The 17,799-nt window shown below is 62.6% G+C and overlaps 1 protein-coding gene across 17 annotated transcripts in view; it reads left to right on the top strand.

The window, feature by feature from the left end:
- Nucleotides 1–17,799, top strand: part of SHANK2 (SH3 and multiple ankyrin repeat domains 2) — a 390,809-nt gene that overhangs the window by 267,609 nt on the left and 105,401 nt on the right. For all 17 annotated transcript variants that reach the window (XM_089307208.1, XM_089307180.1, XM_051839167.3 and 14 more), the window contains 2 exons: nt 6,171–6,253; nt 7,776–7,900. In XM_089307208.1, coding sequence (XP_089163334.1) covers nt 6,171–6,253; nt 7,776–7,900 — 208 coding nt within the window. The remainder of the gene's footprint in view (nt 1–6,170; nt 6,254–7,775; nt 7,901–17,799) is intronic.

Here is a 17,799-nt window from a genome sequence, read left to right as displayed (position 1 = left end):
GGCCTTTGAACTCCCTCATCTGTGAGTAACTCACTCTCCGGCAGCGTTGTGGCCTCTGGGCAGTGTGCACGTGGTGCCCCGCCCCCCAGGGCCTCCTGCACAGGGAGGGGGTGCAGTGTCATAGGGGCTTTTGCATTTGTGGATTCCCCGTGGGGCGAGAACAGGGCTGACCCGTGTGAGGGTCCAGGGGCACCAGGGGGCCCCGCTGCTCTCCACATCATGTGCTCTTTTGCCATGGCATCTGCGGGGCCCCCACAAACCCTGAGTCTCGGCCTCCCCTGGGATGTGCCCCGCCCCTGCCAGCAGCTCTGGGCCACACCCCCGGCACACCTTCCCTGGGGCTGGCTAATCTGACTCCAAGTCCCTTCTCCTGCCGACCCTTGGCCCTGGGTCACACGCAGCATTTTCCCGACACCTGTGTCTCCCCTGGTCTCCAGTGCCTGCGCTGTGACCTCGGAAGGCCCACCCTGCCGGGAGCGGGGGGTCGGGAGGCTCTGCCAGCTGCCTCATGCCCCAGAGACCGCTCCCCGTGACTGGAGCCACTCAGCCCGGTAGTGGCCCAGCCACCTGTGCAGGTGAACCCCGAGGCACTCTGGAAGGACTGGGCCTGGCGGGCAGGGGACGAAGTGGGACGGTCGCTTTCCTGTATCTTAGCCGCCTCTGGTGATGGCGGGAAACGTGTGAGCCATCCTGGCCCTGCTGAGGCCTGCATCCAAGTGTCTCACTGCGCACCTCTGCTCGGGACCTCGCTCTGGGTGTGTGGGCGGCCCACACCACACTGTGCCGTCAGCCCCTGCTGTCCTCCGGCTGCATTGCGGCCCTTTGGACATCAGGGCCAGGCACCCTCTGCGCTCCACTGCCGCTCTGTCTGAAACGTTCTCTTCCGGGTCCTCTCCCAAGCTCCTCGGTGCTTCGTTTGCATGTGTGCTTCAGCCCTGCTCCTCCAGGAAGTCTTCCAGGTCCCCCTCGCCGTTCTCACGGCACCACATCCTCTGTGGCTGAATGCGTGGGCACGACCTGCCTGGGATCTGAGTTTGGGGCGGCACCGTAACACGCACCCGCCCACTGTGTGCCAGGTGGACGGGAGCAAAAGCAGACGGCCCTCCCCTCAGGAGCGCCGTGGTCTGAGGTCACCACGTGAGCAGGGTCGCGGCCGCTCTGGGGACTCTAGGTTAAGCACCCGTGGTCCTTGGCATCCTGGGGCCGTGGCCACATGGCTCGAGTCTCCGCCCTCCTCTTTCTGTCTGCGGATGCAGTCACTGGGCTGAGGGCCCTCCCTGAATCCAGGCGCCCTCGACATCCCCAACTAACTGCATCCGCAAAGCCCGATTTCCAAACAAGGTCACGTTTGCGGATGGCAGGCGTCACGTTGGGGGCCACCGTCCCCCCCACAGCACCCAGTGAGCCGCGTGTCCAGGCGGGGATGGCTGGACTGACAGACTGCTGGCCTTGCGGCTCTCCCAGGCCCTGCTCTCAGCTCAATGGACCTGAGCCCCAGCAGGCGGGAGAGCACAGGGCCCGCCCCAGCCTGGATCCCGCATCCTGGTGCTCAGGACTGAACTGCCCGTGATGCTCTTCTGGCTGCGGGCTGGGGCAGGGAGAGCCAGGGAGGCCAGCTCGTGCCCACGCTCCTCCGCCAGCACGGGCCTGGCTTCCCGGGGCTCTGCCTCTGCGCCTCCTCCAGGCTCAGGTGTGGCTGCCAGGGGAGCCTGCACAGGGACCTGCACGGCTGGCACTGCTGGCTCCTGGACGCCTGGAGGCCGTGTGGCACCTGGCCACTGCCAAGAGCCACAGGATGCCGCCTGTGGCCTACATGTGGTGTGAGGCCTCGGGGCCCACCACGTGGCCCACCCTGAGTTCCCACCACCCCTTGTCCCTGCTGCAATTGCTCAGGGCACCACGTGCCGTGCAGTGGGACCACTGGGTGACCACTGGGTGAGCATGAGCCTGGAAACCTTCAGCAGTCTATCGCAGCGCTCCGGGGAGAATTGCCACGTGGGTTGTAGCTTCCGGAGGTGGGCACCTGTCACGTGGCCTATCCCCCTTCTTTGTACAAACGAGGGAAAAGTGCTCATCACTTCCCGGAGTCCCTTTCCATGTGTGCTGAAGCTAGCACGGTTCTATGACGGCCGGGGTGTGAATGTTGTCTTCCGTATTTGGACTGTGCACGACCTGCACAACTGCACTTGATGGGGCTGGATGCCCACCCCCTCGCCTCCCAGAGCTCCTGCTGCAGGCAAAGCAGGGTGCGTGTTGGGTTTGTCAAACGCCCTCCCCCACTGCTCACAAGACCCGTGTGATGAGAACGCCACTGCGTGATTTATTTTTGTTGTTCAGTCAACAAGCACAGGTGGGTGTTGCACCATGCAGGGAGATTCAGAGAAGAACATAGCCATCACTTGGAGCCCAGGGAGCCCATGGTGACCGCCCAGGCACGCTGGCACTTGTGGGCTGGGGGAGAGGGGCCCAGCAGAGGCTCGGGTGAGACCCGCCCAGGAGCGGCGTGGGAGCTGTGGAGAGCTGTGGAATGGACTCATGGCGCTTTTGGCATCTGCTGGGGGGGGGGGCAGGGCCAGGCAGGGCGGAGGTCAGGGCTGGCTCTGGCTCTGGCTCTGGCTCTGGCTCCAGGGGCCACAGTGCATCTCTTGGGGTGGGGGTGGGGTGGGGCGGCGGGGGCCGGCAGGGGCCGGGCAGGGCTGGGCAGGGCCGGACAGGGCCGGACAGGGCAGAGGTCAGGGCCGGCTCTGGCTCTGGCTTTGGCTCTGGCTCCAGGTGCCACAGTGCATCTCGGGGGGGGGGGGGGGGGGCGCGGATAGCCCAGGGAGACTTGTCTCTCCTCTCAGAGCAAGTTTCGGCTCCATCAACCAGCAGAAGGCGCCTCCGAACTTCTCGTGTCTGGGACGGTCCCTGGGAGGGGTGGAGGCCCAGTGTGGCCCCACGGGGGAGGGGACCCTGCAGAGCTCTGACTGCTGGGCAGAACCCGCCTGGGTTCTCCCGTCCAGGGGCCCGAGGGCCCGGCTGCCTTTCCTCTTCCTCCTCTGGTTTCCAGGACCAACAGCGCTCAGCCCTGTGGAGCTCCTGCTCTCTAGGTCTCTGTGGGAACCAGGGATTGTCCCAGAGCTTTCTCCACGTGGGGCCTCTGGCCCCTCCCCCACCCCAGTTCCTGCCTGGCTCTGGGAAAGGGGAGGGGGAGCTCCCCCACAGGGACCCCTGCAGGCCCTGTCTTGCCCGCTCCCTCCTCGTACCCTCACAGCAGAGATGTTTTTGCTCCCCCTCTGCAGGGAGAGAAGCTGAGGGTCTGAGCTGGGAAGGACTCAGTGAGATGGGTGCTGGGGGCGGGGCCGGGGGCGGGGCCACATCCACCCGGAAGTCCCTCTTGGGAAGAAAGTTGAAGCAGCGAGGAGTCCTCTGAGAGCGGGGTCGGGGGTGCGGTCGCAGTTATACAGGAGCAGGCGCTAGACGGGGTGGGAGGGGACCCAGGAGGAGGCGGGGTCAGCCTAGGCAGGTGTCACACACACGCGTACACCAGGCATGGCTGAGGGCAGTGGGTGGGGCTCGTTTCCACCCCCTCCTAAGGGTCCCCCCAGGCGTGTGGCTTTAATTTTGCAAATTGTGCAGAGCAGGGCTCTGGGGCTCCAAAGGTCAGAGTGACCTTGAGGTCAGAGCAAAGCGGGGTTTGAACTCAGCTCTGTGAAGCCAAAGCTGGAGTCCTCGCCCAAGGCCGTCGTGCGGCCAGAGGCGCACAGGTCCTGGGAGCAGGAGCAGCAAGTGATGCCCGTGGGCTTTACCGCACAAGGTCCTGCAAGTGGAGCACTGACAGGTTCACCCCAGAGCTGGCAGAGGCGGGTGGCCCAGGACCTTGGATGGGGCCTCATCCTTCCAAGCAGCAGGAGGGACTCTTGCACAGAGCAGGGTGGAGGGTGGGTGGAGCACTGTGGCTTTTGGGGTCTTTAAGGAACCCTTCCATGGAGCAGGCTCCCAGAGGGGTCTGCACCTGCTCAGCCACCAGGTGAGCCCCAGGCAGGGTGGGCTGCCTCCCCTCTGAGAAGCTGGGAAGAGAAGGGTGGCCAGCAGGGTTACCCTGAGGGACGGAAGTCTGTCTTGGGAGGTGGGGCTATGGGAGAGAGGTCAAGGGGCCTGGTGGGGCCCCTCCTCGATGTCACAGGGCCCTGCCCCCAGCCCTCCTCCTCGCTTCCTCCTGTGGCTGCCCTCAGCACTGACAGTGGTTATGAGGATGGCTCCCTGGGGTGCTGTCACAACACCGCACCATTATGGCCACAGCCACATCCCACTCTGCGGAGATCCTGCAGCCACGAGCGTGTCCTCACGGAGCCTGTCCCGGACCGTGCTGCAGCCCCTCACTGCTGGCCCCAGGCAGGGCAGGTGGGCTGCAGGGGATAAGGCCGAGAGGGACTCAGGGCCACACCCGGCTTCCTGTACTCCGCAGCCTGTCTCTGGGATGGTAGGCAGAGCTGGTGTCGGGCTGCAACCTCTAGCGCGCCCCCAGAGGCCCCACGTCTGGACAGCCTCACCGGCCAGTACCTCTGCACCGCCCTGGTACGGGTGGGGGCGGTGGGAACAGCACTGTGCTCTCAGCTTCAACCCCCAGCCTCTCTGAACCTTGTTGGCTTCATCTGTGAAATGGGAACCTCCGGGGGCTGCTGCCCAGGGCTGCCCAGGGGTGCCCAGGCTGGGTGTGCCGTGCTCACCAGCTGGCCACAGGCTGGGCCGCGAGCTGCCGTGGACAGTGAAGCCGGCTTGAGCTGAAGCTGACCTCCGCCCACGGGGCCTCAGTGCCGCTCCCGACTTTGTCTCCGCCCCAGGCCTCTCCCTCTGAGGCAGGGCCCCCTGCAGTGCTCTCTGTCTGCACCTCTGCTCCTGGGGTCCTCCCCGCCCTGACTGCTCCCGCACCAGCCCTGGGACCCTAGGGAAAGCCCCTCCCTCAACATTCACTGCCCTCCAGGCCTTGCCAGCTCTCACTGACTTCCAGGCCGGTGGCAGAAGCCTGGGGTGCAGCAGCCTTCCCTGTCTGGCGCCACCCTTCCCCCAGGGAGCCAGGTCGCAGGGCCCACGGTGGGGCGGGGTCTCCTGTCCCCTGGGGGAGCTGATCAGATGGGGGGAGCTGATCAGATGGGGGAGCTGATCAGATGGTGAAGTGCCCTCAGCAGAAAGGAAGAGCAGGTTTTGGCGGTGGAAGCCAAGTTGGAGTTTTTGGTTTCTTTGCTTTAAAAAAAGAACTGCCGTGCCAGGAGGCGGACGGTGGCCAACAGCAGCCCCCCCCACCCCCTGGCATGCACGGCCCCCACAGAGGCCTGAGGCTTTGATATAAAATCACTAGGCTCCCCCCGCCTAGAGCATCTTCCCCCAACCCCCCACTCCCCACCCCCCACCACCCTGCCGGCCAGCCCACCCGCTGGCCTCGGACGTCCTGGCCTCAGCCCTGCGCTCCCCTCCCCACTGCCGCCAGCCCAGCCTGAGGATTCTCTGTGCGGGATGACGCCCAGGCAGCCGCTGCCGGCGGCACTGGGCTCGTCAGATGACTGTGGGGGCTCCTGCCGCACATCACACTCGCTAGGACGGGCGAGGGAGGGGGTGCTGGATGCGCACACAGGTCCTGCGTCTCCGGTGCCTGCCACCCGCCGCCGGCTCGTGCAGGGAGCGCACGGAACGCGATCTTTTTAACCCCTTTGGAGAGAAAGCGAAACGGAACGGGCTGCCTCCTTTCTCCTTGGGCTGATTTCCTCGGGCTTCCCTGGAAGATGCGTCTGGCCCAGCCAGGCCGGAAGAGTCCATTCACGCCGCTACCGCCGCTGCCACCGCCACCAACGCCGCCCCCCGGGCCACTTACTTTCTGGGCTCTTGCCGGCCCCAGGGTGCCCTGAGCCCGCCCCGCCTGGCCGGCCCCAGGCAGGGCAGAGCTGCACCATGTGTGACTGCTTCCCTGGGCTGGCTCCGGCGCTGCCTGCCCCCCCCTGCCGGTCCCATTGTGCCCTGCCCGCCTATCCCGCCAGCACCCCCCTCCGCCGCCTCGCTTCCTCCATGCTGCCGCGGCCGGCCAGCGAGCTGGGTGATTAATCGGCGGTGATGATGAGCGTGCCCGGCGGAGGGGCCGCGGCCGTGATGATGACGGGCTACAGTAATGGTCGCTATCCCCGGAATTCTCTCTACAGCGACTGCATCATCGACGAGAAGACAGTGGTCCTGCAGAAGAAAGACAGCGAGGGCTTTGGCTTCGTGCTCCGGGGGGCAAAAGGTAGGAGCCGGGCCGTTCGTGTGTGTGTGTGTGTGTGTGTGTGTGTGCACGCCTGTGTGAACAATGCTCCCGGGCCCGAGCATTCAGCAGCATTTTTGCTGGGGGCCACCTGGTTGCTAGACAACCGTGTTCCTTAATCTTCTGCCTCACTCAGAAAACACCGGGGCTTCCTTTAGGAATAATTCTCGTTTTCTATACACAATACTGCTCCGAACAGGCTCGCTCTCCCCCTCTCTCGATCGCTCGCTCCCTCTCTCAGCCCCCTCCCCCCACTTTCTGTAAATCGCCGGGCTCACTGGTGCTCTGTGGTTCTGTTCAGCCACATCGTCGCTCCATTTAGAGCCCCTGGCCTCTGAATTCCCCGGCCCTGAGTTTCAGGTGCCGAGAAACCACCCCATCCCGGGAGTGGGCTTCCGCCCCGAGGCTGGCAGGTGGCCGTGTGCCCATCTCTAAGGTGACTTTGCAAAGGGAGTGTGGCAAGATGGTCCCCTCTGCCGTGCACTGAGCCGGCAGCACACCCGTTCCGTGGCCTGTCGGGGGGAGGCTTCAGTGGCGTCCATGGCAGCATGCCCACCGCCTACCCTGAACTTGGGGGCTTCCTTGCCCAAAAAAAAAAAAAAATGGCATTGCCTCCCTGCTAGAGGAGACACCTGCCCCCAACACGTGTGTGTGTGTGTGTGTGTGTATGTTGGGGGCGGGGGGTCATGGGAAGTTGCATCTCAGAGCTTCTGGCTGGGCCCCCTTCCCAGGCTGGCAGCCCCAAGCTGATCTGTCCAGAGAGAGGAAGGAGAGCCGGTCCTGTCCCCAGGGCCCTGAGTGATGTGCTGCCCCTCCCCCACCAGGGCCATCTCCACCCCCCACCCACTCACGGTGGCCTGGCAGAGGCCAGCTCCAGCCCTCGAGGCACTGGCAGCAGCTGTGTGCACCCTGGAACCCAGGCCTCACCCTGCCCAGGAGCAGTGGTCCAGCCCCGGTGTGGACGCCAGCCACAGGGCAGTCCTGGAGAGCCGGCTCCCCGTGGAGGGGGCTCACATCTGCCGCCACCTCCGGAGTGAGCGTGGAGCTCGGCCCACGTCCCAGGTCGAAGTCCTTGGGCTGCCACTCACCGTGGACGTACAGTTGCCGAGCGGCTCCGTGTGGGGTTTCTGTAGCTCCGTGTGGTACAGGAGGAACTTTTCCATTTTTAGAGCTCAAAATGTTTAGTCACTGATGCCTTTAAAAAAACGACAGGCCTGCAGCCACGTACCGCGGAGCATGGCCCTCCGTGGCTTCAGCATGGAGGCCACGAAACATGGCAGCCCCAGCGCGCAGCTGGCGTCAGCGCTGAAGTTGGTGCTGGCCCAGGAGCAGCCGTCCCTCCAGCTCTTCCCAGCGCGGAGGCGACCTGAACCGGCCTCCTGCTGGTGGTCGGCGTGGGGAGCCTCACACTCCCGGCGCCCGTGGGGAGGTCAGGCACAGCCACCTCGGGGGGACACCCCCCTGGCTCACAACAAGCTGTAACAAGCCGTCCTTCTCTTCCCAGCTGACACGCCCATTGAAGAATTCACACCCACGCCCGCCTTCCCGGCCCTGCAGTACCTGGAGTCCGTGGACGAGGGCGGGGTGGCATGGCAAGCCGGGCTGCGGACCGGGGACTTCCTGATTGAGGTAGGGACCCTGGTGTTTGTCGTTTTGCATGCGGAGAGCGCCGGCTCTCATCTGGGAGAAGGCTCGGTGGTCTCGGTGGCAGCGTGGCTGCGGGGCCAGACCGGGAGCTGCTGCTGGAGGCAGCCGTGGACTTGTGCTACTCTGCAGTGGGCGCTCCTTCCTGTGGGCCTGGAGCCTGGCGTCTAAGACTCTGCCTGGGAGTCGTGGCCGTGAGCCTTGGCCAGTGGTCTTGAAGTAGAGGTGGAAAGAAGTGGTGTGTGTTTGCCGTGACGCTGGGGACACGGGTAGATTCGTGGCGGTCTGGATGTGGCCGTCCTCACCCCATGTGTCCTGAGGGCAAGTTACCACAGTCTTGGTTGGCACTCCCTGGCGTGAGGTTGGTGACAGGTGGCTGGGAGCCCGTGGATTGGCAGTTGGGCAGACAGTGGCCTTCGAAGGCACAGAGGCCCGGGGACAGCTGGAGTCGGTGGCACCAGGAGGAAGCGTCTGACTTCAGAGGCACTGGGCGCTCAGCAGGGCACGTTCTGTGCGCTGAGGAGCCTGCCGGATGTGAGGGCCGTGTCCCATGTCTGCGCTCTCCGTGGGGCCCAGGGCACAGCTGGGCACCCCGCCTTCCCTTGTGCCTCGTGGGGCAGAGCAGTGTGCTGCTCTTCGGGGAACTGAGCAGTTGTAGGTTGGAAGACTTCAGTTTTGAAAAGTCAAGGAGATGCTGGTGGCCCTCAGTGGGAGTTCACTTTCTTGATTCTTGGCTCTTTAGTGTGCGCCCCGAGTCCCGGGTGCTCTGCCTCAGAAAGCCACAAGCAGGTGGAAGGAGCAGGTGTGTTGGGTCCGGCCAGCCCCGCACAAGTCCCCGCCCTCGGGCCGCCGGACACACGCCCGTCCTGCAGAGGAGACCAATCTGAGCCCGAGGCGAGCTGGCCGTGCGCAGCCGCTTCTCTCCATGACACTGTCCCCACCAAGGTGGCTTTGGAAGCTGCGATTGCGCTCACGGTCTCCTAAGTGCTGCTCCAGACGACTGAAGCGGGGTGGAGACCCAGAAGGGCCGGTTCGAAGGAGATGGCAGTGTGTTGCCTTTTCCCAAGGATCTTGTCTTGCTTTCATTTTCTGTGCTGGGGGATGTATCTGAGTTACGATAGCCCAGTCCCAGCCTGGTTGGGGCAAGGAACGAGCTAATTTGGATTCTGTGTGCTGTGACTGTCGGGTGCGTGTCCAGAATGATGGAGACGGAGCCGCTGCAGCTCCCTGGGTTAACTCGATTTGTAACCCTCGTGGAGATGCACAGAGCAGTTGAATCATCTTCTGTGGGATGCGGTGGTGATGTCAGTCCCCTTCCTGTGTGTGACAGCCAGAGACACAGGGAGGGGGCGTGGCCTGGCCGGGGAGGCGGCGCTGGAGTCTGCGGTGGGCGTGTGCGCATGCAGGGTGCTGGGCACGGGGAGGAGGCCTCCCCGAGGTCCTATTGGGTTGGTGCCGGTTCTTGGTGGTCAGTAATTTGTGAAGGCTGAAAGTGTAGGAGCAGCCCCATGGTCCACTCATTGGGTCATTCCCTTGATAAAGGACACGTGCACACCGGAGGCACCTGTGCCGGGTCCCTGGCTCTTCCTTTACGCCTGCGCCGAGGTGTCCACAAAGGCCGTGCGCCAGGCTGAGGTTGGGGGTCCCTGCGCTTCTCTCTTCAAGGCCCCTCTTCTGATCTTGCTGTCGTGGAGCAGGTGGGACGCCCAAGGCCACCTCTGCCTCCCAGGGTTCCCTGGGCTGGCCCTGTGAAGTGGTAGGTGGCCTGCAGGACAACCCGGCCCCTCACAGCCCCGCAGAACTTCTTAGCTCAGACACCAAGGCGGGTGCAGGGCACAGGGGTTGGGCACTGGGGGGAGCATGGCTTCTCCCAGTTGATTTCCAGGTGGGGGTGGGGGCTCTGAAGTCCCCCAGCAGGTGGGCTGACGTAAGCCGGCCACTCGCTGCTGAGTTGGTCCCTGGCTTTTGCATTTAGCCTTGAGAATGTAAGGTCACTTCTAGTTCTGCAGACACAGGCTTTTCCCCAACAGGTCGCTTTTCTGTGGTTTCCATGAAAAACCTCCAGCCTCGCAGGGGTGACTTCAAACAGCCCGCATGTCCCGAGTGCACGTTCTTTTGGGCGCCAGACTCCCTGGTGGGGGCGGTTCCCGAGCCTTTGAGGGCCCGCGGTCTCCGTGGGAGGGGCCGCCTGTCCTCGCTTCCTGGCAGACTCCTGGGCGAGCTGGCCTCTCGCGCTGCACCTGGAAAGTATGTCAGGGCATTGTTTCCTCTTTAAGAAACGCACGCCGCAAGGGCAGCACCGGGAGCGAGCGCTGCCGCCGGCCCCTGCCTGGCCCCGGGACCTGGAGCCAAGGGGTTCCTGTCACGGCGGTTTTCTTGGGTATTTCTGGGGTGTGTTTCTGCCCTACCCAAGGAAGCGTTCAGGGAGAGTTTGTCCCTTTGTTGGTTGTGCACCTGCCACCCAAGTCGGGAGCAGTGAGTAGCAGCAGGCGGCTGTCTTCAAATGCAGAACGAGGACCACACGATGGGTCTTGGGGTGTGAGTTGATTGTCATAAAGAATCGTCTCAGAGGTGGGTGAGAGGGTATGCGTGCGCCCGTGGTGGTCCCGGGACCACCCTGCCGTATGATACTGGAATCTGTGGCCTCAAAGTGGCATAGCGTTTGCACGGAGGCTGCTGGCATCCAGTCATCTGGAGATGACTTGTAATGCCTGATGCAATGTGACTGCTCTGTAAGCGGCCGCCCCAGCGTGCTGTTTAGGCGATCACAAAGCACACACGTGCTCCGTGCAGGTGCCAGTCTTCTTCCGAGCGCTTCCAACCCGTGTCTGGTTGGATTTGTGGCTGTGAGCCCGGATGTGTTTACCATTTTCAGACCAGCTGAAGTGCTGACCTTGTCCAGCTAGCAACAGCCTTGAACCCTTCCGGGGACTGGGGACAGGGTCAGGACAGGGTTTTGCCACTGTGCAGGGGAGAGGTGGGGGCGGGGCTCCACCAGCCAGGAGAAAGGACACACAGTCCAAGCTGGTTTTCAAGATGTCAGGATCTGCGGTCAGAGGGTTCCGAGGGAGAGTCAGCCTCCAGGGATGGTTCCATCAGCTGCCCCTTTGGGGTTGTCCCTGTGGGAGTGAGAGGTCAGAGGTCACTTCCAAAAGTTAAGACGTGTCATAAGGAGGCTATGGAGGGCTCCCAGATGAGGTTGGGCATCAAGGAATCAAGGTGTGCGGGGTTGGGATGTCCCCTGACATCGTGTGGCGCTGGCAGCAGCCTGGGCCAAGGGAGCCTGGCCGGGCAGCAGAGTCCCTCGGGCCTGTTAGCAGCATAGGGACCTGGCCCCTGACTACCCTACTGAGTCAGAACCAAGGGGCAGGAGCTTAGAGGAAGCCACAAGGGGCCCCAGCCAGTGAGACCCTGAGCCCACCCCCACCCCCCACTGATCCACACTGCTCACCCATCTTCTAGCATGGTTGTCGGCAGCAGGTGCCGTGCTGAGCTGGTCTGGGGACCACGACTGTGTTTCTGGCCAAAGTCCACCTCTGGAAACCCAACTTCTGTTCTTGGAGTTCCGTTCACGAGCCGAGTACCCCACCTCGGAACAGCTGCTTGGAACACAGCTCGTGGGGGAACAGCCACAGGACGATGGCGATTGCAGCAAGACCTCGCCGGTGGCGCCTGGGAGCACCCCTCCCTGGCACTGCGTTGTCCCGTCTCCTTCTCACGGCCACCCCTGCCGTCGCCCCCCACTTACGGGCAGGGAAGGGGAGGTACGGAGTGCGTCCGCGCCTTGCCCCCGGCATGCTCTGCTCCATGTAGAGGCTTGGATCAGGCTGTCCAGGGCAGCACTGCAGCCCCAGGATACAGGAGAGCCACTTGGAAGTGCTTCCTGGGGCAGAGGGCAGAGAACACAAGGCGCGCATTCTTATTTTCAGGTTAGCAGACTTTTTTGTGGTTGTTATTACTATACCGTTGTGGGAGGACTTGTGTTGCTAGGCGAAGGGATAAATTGCCGTGAACTTGGAGGAATCACTGGCAGGGTGAAGCAAGAGCCGCAGAGCTGAGCCGGGCACGTGTGCAGCGCCGGGAGCCGGGGGAGAGATCACAGTGTCCCGGAAAATCAGGGGACGTGAACATCTGCCGTGGATTTGTACGAAGGCATTAAAATCCTGCTTGCTCAGAGTGCTTAATACCGGCAGAGTGGCTACGATGTGTTTAGCGAGAAAAGCAGAATCTGAACAAAGTGCATCTAGGTGGTGACCGCCCCTCCCCACATAGGCGTAGAAAGAGCAAGGCGGGCGGCCGAGCCCCGCGGCGATGGCGCTGTGTTGTGTTCCCTTCCGTTCTGACTTTTTGGCGTCGCAAAGACTTTCGGGAAGAGCAGCACTCATCTGTGATGAGTAGAAAACCGTTTCTTGGGAGAGCGTTACCGGGGTAGGCACGTGTGGCACGGCAGTGAGGTGGCCACTTAGGACGCCCGCATCCCGTATCAGAGGGCCTGGGTTCGAGTCCCGGCTCCACTGACCGACCATTCCAGCTTCCTGCTCATGTGCACCCTGGGAGGCAAAGGCAGCAGGTGCGGGCTCTACTGCCTGGGTCCCTGGCCCTCACGTGGGAGGCCCACACTGAGTTCCGCATGGCGAGGTGGGGATGTTTGCTCAGCAAGGGGGTGGCCCCGCGGGGCCGCCGCCTCCTGCAAAGACTCCTGTGGTCCCTGTGATTGTTTTCTTGGCCCTGAAGTGGCCGATCTTGGCTTTGTGTTCTTTTCTCTAAATAGGTTTTCCTTCATAATTAAAGCAGGCAGCTCCGGTTTGCTAATGACTCTTCCCTCGTATTAAACACGTGCCCTAGAGTGGGCCTGGAAGGGCTGCGTCGTTTGGGTCTGTGTTTCAGTGACAATGCTCAGAGCGACGCTGTAACATCCTGCCCTGAGACCATCCAGGAATTCAGGCCATCACCTCAGGAACATGGCCCAGGCTCCCGCACCCGTGGGCCACCCCCTGCCTCCAGCCGTGCTGCGGTGCCCACCTGCTGCACACAGGTCTGCCCCCGCCCACCCTCCAGCCCGAGTTAAACGTCCTGGTCGATCGTTGGCTTCGTTATTAACCAGCATCTGCTCGCTGAGTCCATTTCCCTGTCAGTAAAAAAGATGGGAACTGAATCCCTGAAGAACACGGGGCCAGCCCAGGCCTTCGGCACAAAGACCGCAAGTCGGCGGTGCCGAGCACGAGGCTGGCGCCGCGTCAGCCTTGGTTGCTGGTCGGCGGCGATGCCTGACTCGGAGGAGGAATCGGTGAACACCAGTTGAGCCTGTGGTGACGGTGATCTGTGGTGATGGCAGCGGCCGATTCTTACCGCTGTGCTTTTGAGCAGGTAGCAGCGACAGCACGGCTGCCACGCGCCAGACTTGCACAGACAGGCCCTTCCGCCAGCAGCTAGCCGGAGCTGTGGAAGGGCCCCAGCCGACACAGGCACCTGCCCTGCTCCGCTCGGCGCGCTCACCGCCTCGTGTGGCTCTGTCTGGGCATGCGTCTGACTCGATTGTCAAGGTGTACATTTCTCCCTCCAGCGGCAAACCCCGCGGCTGAGCCCAGGGCCTGGCCCTGTCTTCGGGGCCAGCTCTGCACGTTCCTCTCTTGCCTTTGACTCTGTCACTCGTCCTGCTGATGGCCCTGATGGCCAGGCCTGGAACTGTGTTTGCCCCGCCCCACCCCACCCCCACCATAACAGCGCCTTCATGCCTTGTTTCTGTGGCTTTAAATTGGTATTTAATTCCATTACTGAGCTAAAGGCCAGCTCCAGCTGGTGTTCACAGGAAGCCAGGGCGACTGCTGAGCTCCTGACCTGGGCTCACGGTGGTGCCTGGGTCCCCAGAGCCAGCATCGTGTTATCTCCAAGTCAGAGGCAAGCAGAGGCTGCCCGGAGTCCCTGCGAGTGTGCAGCACTTCTGTTCTCTGTCGGTGGTGTCCTGTCACGCTTCTGGGGTCGGAACTCCACGAGTCGGAGCACTGGGGTCTCCACTGCTCTGAGGGGAGCCCCCGGACGTCGGGGAGAGCCTCCCGGGCCAGGGGAATCGTCCCTGTGTCCTCTGTGTCGATGGGGAACAGGTGGTTTGGGCCGAGCAGCAGCCCAGTGATCCTGCCGAGAAGGGGAATGCAGGCAACCTGGTTCCAGCAAATCTGAAGTCTTGGCTCAGTCCTTTTGGGGTTCTAATTTGAAGCTTCAGTGATTTCAATTTTGGGCTAAAAAAAGATTCAGAATCACTTCAGGGGACCGTGGCTGCTGTGCTCAGGTTCCGTGGGACTGGCAGATGGCAGCACACCAGGTTGGAGAGACAGAGAGAGGCCGTGGGCAAGGGCACGGGCGTGCCGTCCAACTCACGTGTGACTCAGGCTCTGCCTCCTCTTCACCGAGTGCGGCCTGGGCATGTTGCTCCTGTAGCCTCGGCACCTTAACCTGCAAACGAAACTCCGGTGAGGCGCACAGCTCAGTGCCTGGCCTCGTGAGCGCTGACCGGTGGTAGCAATGGTGAGAGTCACTCATTTCGGTAGCAGCTCTCCAGTGCCTGGAATGCTGCGATGGGGGGGGGGGGGCGTGAATCTGACACAGTTTCTTGGGGAACTCAGTCTAGAATGGGAGCAAACCCAGAGTGTGGTCAAGGGCAGGAGTGGGAGGGCGGGCTAGGGAGAAAGCCTGGGGGTCAGGGAAGTTCAGGGCTCGTTTAGGGAGTGGCCGGATGTTGTGGAGCTGGGGGTGACTGAGGCCAACGCAGGGAGCACCTCAAGTAGGTCCATCTGTGTGTGGTGGTCAGCATCTAGAAATAGTCACAGAAGCAAGGGTGGGGCTGGGGGCTGGGGGCTGGGAAAAGGCACTGGCTCTGTCCGTGGTGCTGAATCCCTCTGGGGCGTGGAGCCTTGCGGGTCACTGGCTCTCTCCAGGGTGCTGAACCAGAGATGTGGGTGGACAGGAGCCTGAAGGAAGACTGCATGCCGCCCGTCCCTCCTCCCCTTAAGAGTCCATCTCTGTCCCCTGTGCCCTTGTTCGTTCTGGGCATGAGGCTCCTTACTTAGTGACAGTGCTCATCTGATTCGTCCTCTCTCCTGTGAGGAGGGGCAGAGGGAGCCACATGGCTGTGCCCCTGCACCTCCTGTGCCTCGTGCCCGCCTTCGCCTCACCCCTGAGGTCTCAGCTCATGTTCCTCCCACTCACAGAGGCCTCTCTGGGCAGCCCCCGGCTGCCACTGGCCACATGTGTGCCCAAAACCATCGTGAACCCTGAGTCATCTCCTGGTTGGCTCACTGTTGGTCTCCCCTCGGGGGAGGCTTGGACCCTGCTGCGTCTGCAGCCCCTGGTACAGCACCTGACACACAAGAGAAGCCGCAGACATGTATTCTGCAATGTCCACCCCTGGGACTTCAGTGTGTTACACCCATCTTGCAGGTAACAGTCGTAAACTTCGGAGGATGGAACAGGCTGCTGGGCTCACAGAGAGATGCGAGTGCAGGTTGGCCCCGAAGCCTGCTGCTTCTGCACTGTATCTGCTGATGCCCTGCGTCAGTCCTGAGTCCCTGGGCTGCGTCTCACAGCATCTTCCTCTGCCCCAGGCTGTGTGCGGTGAGACCTGCCACAGGCAGTGAAGTCACATCTCCACAATGGAGTCCTCTGGCTCAGGGTCCCTTCCTGCACCCATGGGTCCCCCGAGACAGGACCCCTGGGTCCTCTGTACCTGCCCTCTCAGTTTCCCTAGGTGCACGTGGCAGGCTTTCGTTAGCATTGATTTGCCTTTGTCTACACTGCGGAGTCTCTCGATTCGAGTGGTTGGGTTGGCAGATGAGCTGAAGGAAGGCAGCACCAAATGCCCTGTAGAATCTTATAATTGATAGAGATATCCAGCCGTGGGAATTAGGGTGTGCGTGCAGCAGCAGGAAGTCAGATGGGGAGGGAGGGGGCCGGCCATGGCTGCAGAAGGAGGGGTCTCCCACTTGGGTGCCACAAGGCTGAGCCCTCACCGGGGCGTCTGAGCTCCATGGGACAGACTCTTCCCTCTGCACACTCCTCTGTGCCCAGCCTCTGCAGTGTGGCCCACATGGAGATGAACTGGGGCTGTCCCTGAGGGTTTAGCGAGGGAGGGAGGGGGGTGTGTGAGCCTGCGGCGGGACTCCCAGAGTCCCAGGCAGCAGAGGAGGCCACCAGGACAAGGCAGTGAGATAGCCAGTGAGGGGGTGGATCCCCCACACCCTGACCCTCACCCTCTACCCTGGTATTCAGAATGTGCTGTGTCCCCCTGGGCGCTTGCCTGCCCTCTCCTCTGGCTCTCCTCCCCCTCCTCCTCACCTGGGTACCTCCGCCTTCTCCTCCCACCTCTGCTCTGTGACACCCGCCCACAGTGACCGGTCATCGCCTGTCCACGTCCTGCCAGCGTGTGCTGTGTGAGACGAGGGGCCACCCAGAGCCGTGCACGTGGCAGGAACTCAGGCTTCCTCCAGTGAAGGCAGCAGCGCAGGTGCAGGACACAGCCAGGACAGCAGCTCAGAGGCAGGGATGTGTAGAGATGTCTCCGAAATGTCAGGACAAGGTCGGGCGCCACCCGCTCGGGAGGGGACCCGAACGCTCATTCTGCCGCCTCGGGGATTTTGGCAAAGATGTCTGTGACCTTCCGATCGCCAGGCCGTGGGGGCCTTTTCTGGAGAAGGGGGGTGGACCAGATTGGAGGCCGCTGTCCTGGAGAAGCAGTGGGTTGGACAGTACACAGGCTTATGAGCACGGCATCGGGAAGCAGCTGCCCGGGGCCAGTTCAACTCCTACTTTGTCGTGTGTCCGTGAACAGGCCACTTAACCCCTCTGTGCCTTGACTCCCTCATCTGCAGAGTGGGAATGAGAAGAGCGCCTGTCTCGTACAGTCCTGGGAGGGTTAAGCAAGTGAGCATGGGACAGAGCTGGGCACTTGCCAGGCGGCGTGTGCAAGAGGGACCATTGCTCCTAGTGTTGCTTTCACCATTAGCTGATGGGGGTGCAGACCCTGCCCCTCCAGGCTGGGCTCCCTCTCCCCCAAGAGGGTCCCCCACAAGGACCCACTGTGGTGTTGCTGCATGAGTCCTGCCCATGGGAGTCTGGGCCGTGTAGGGGCAGGGCCCGCCTGGCTGTGCCCACCCCTGGGTCTCAGCGTGCAGCCTGACCTCAGAGGCCAAGGACAGGACTGACCCTTGGAGACAGGGAGCAATGGCATAAACCTGCCTGCCCACCCGCTGCACGAGGGAGAGTTTCTTATGGCAGCACCAGCACCTGCTGAGCCTGCTCACCACGTGGGTTGGCAAGTCAGGGTCGCCCCAGCCAGGCCCTGAGCCGCTGTGGGGTCTCATGCCGTGGATCAGCCCAGCCCTAAGAACAGCCGAGCCTGGACAGAGCGCAGAGTCAGTTCATGTTTGCTGATGGAAGAGATGAGGCCAGCCCCTCCCATCACTCATCCACAGGCCCGGGGAGCACTTGCCCAGGATGTACTGTATCGGACCAGTGGCTCCTCCCTCCGGGACCTGCCCTGTGCACCTCCCTCCCCGCCCCCCTCAGAAACTGGAAAAGTTGCCAGGACAAGGGTAACCAGCTTAGGTCAGAGCCAAAGTGGGCCGGCCCTTGCCTGCAGGGTCCCAGGACCCACCAGAGTCCCAGGGAGTACGTGGCAGGATGTGTGGCCCGCCTCCGGGGAAACCCCCAGGATTTCGAGTGAGCCCTGCCATCGCCTGCACAGTGGACCCCACGTTGGCCTTAGAATCATCACATTGCAGGCCTGGGTACATTGCGGCAGCCACAGATAAAACTCGGGAATGCGCAGAGGTCGGAGCCGGGCGGAGGCCTGGGTTTTCAAGTCTTTGTGTCTCTTAGAAATACACTTTGTC

Source organism: Oryctolagus cuniculus, chromosome 1 (genome assembly GCF_051225735.1).
Source record: "Oryctolagus cuniculus isolate XC-2025 breed Fujian yellow rabbit chromosome 1, ASM5122573v1, whole genome shotgun sequence".
NCBI classification, from domain to species: domain Eukaryota; kingdom Metazoa; phylum Chordata; class Mammalia; order Lagomorpha; family Leporidae; genus Oryctolagus; species Oryctolagus cuniculus.
This window is presented reverse-complemented; position numbering and strand designations above follow the sequence as displayed.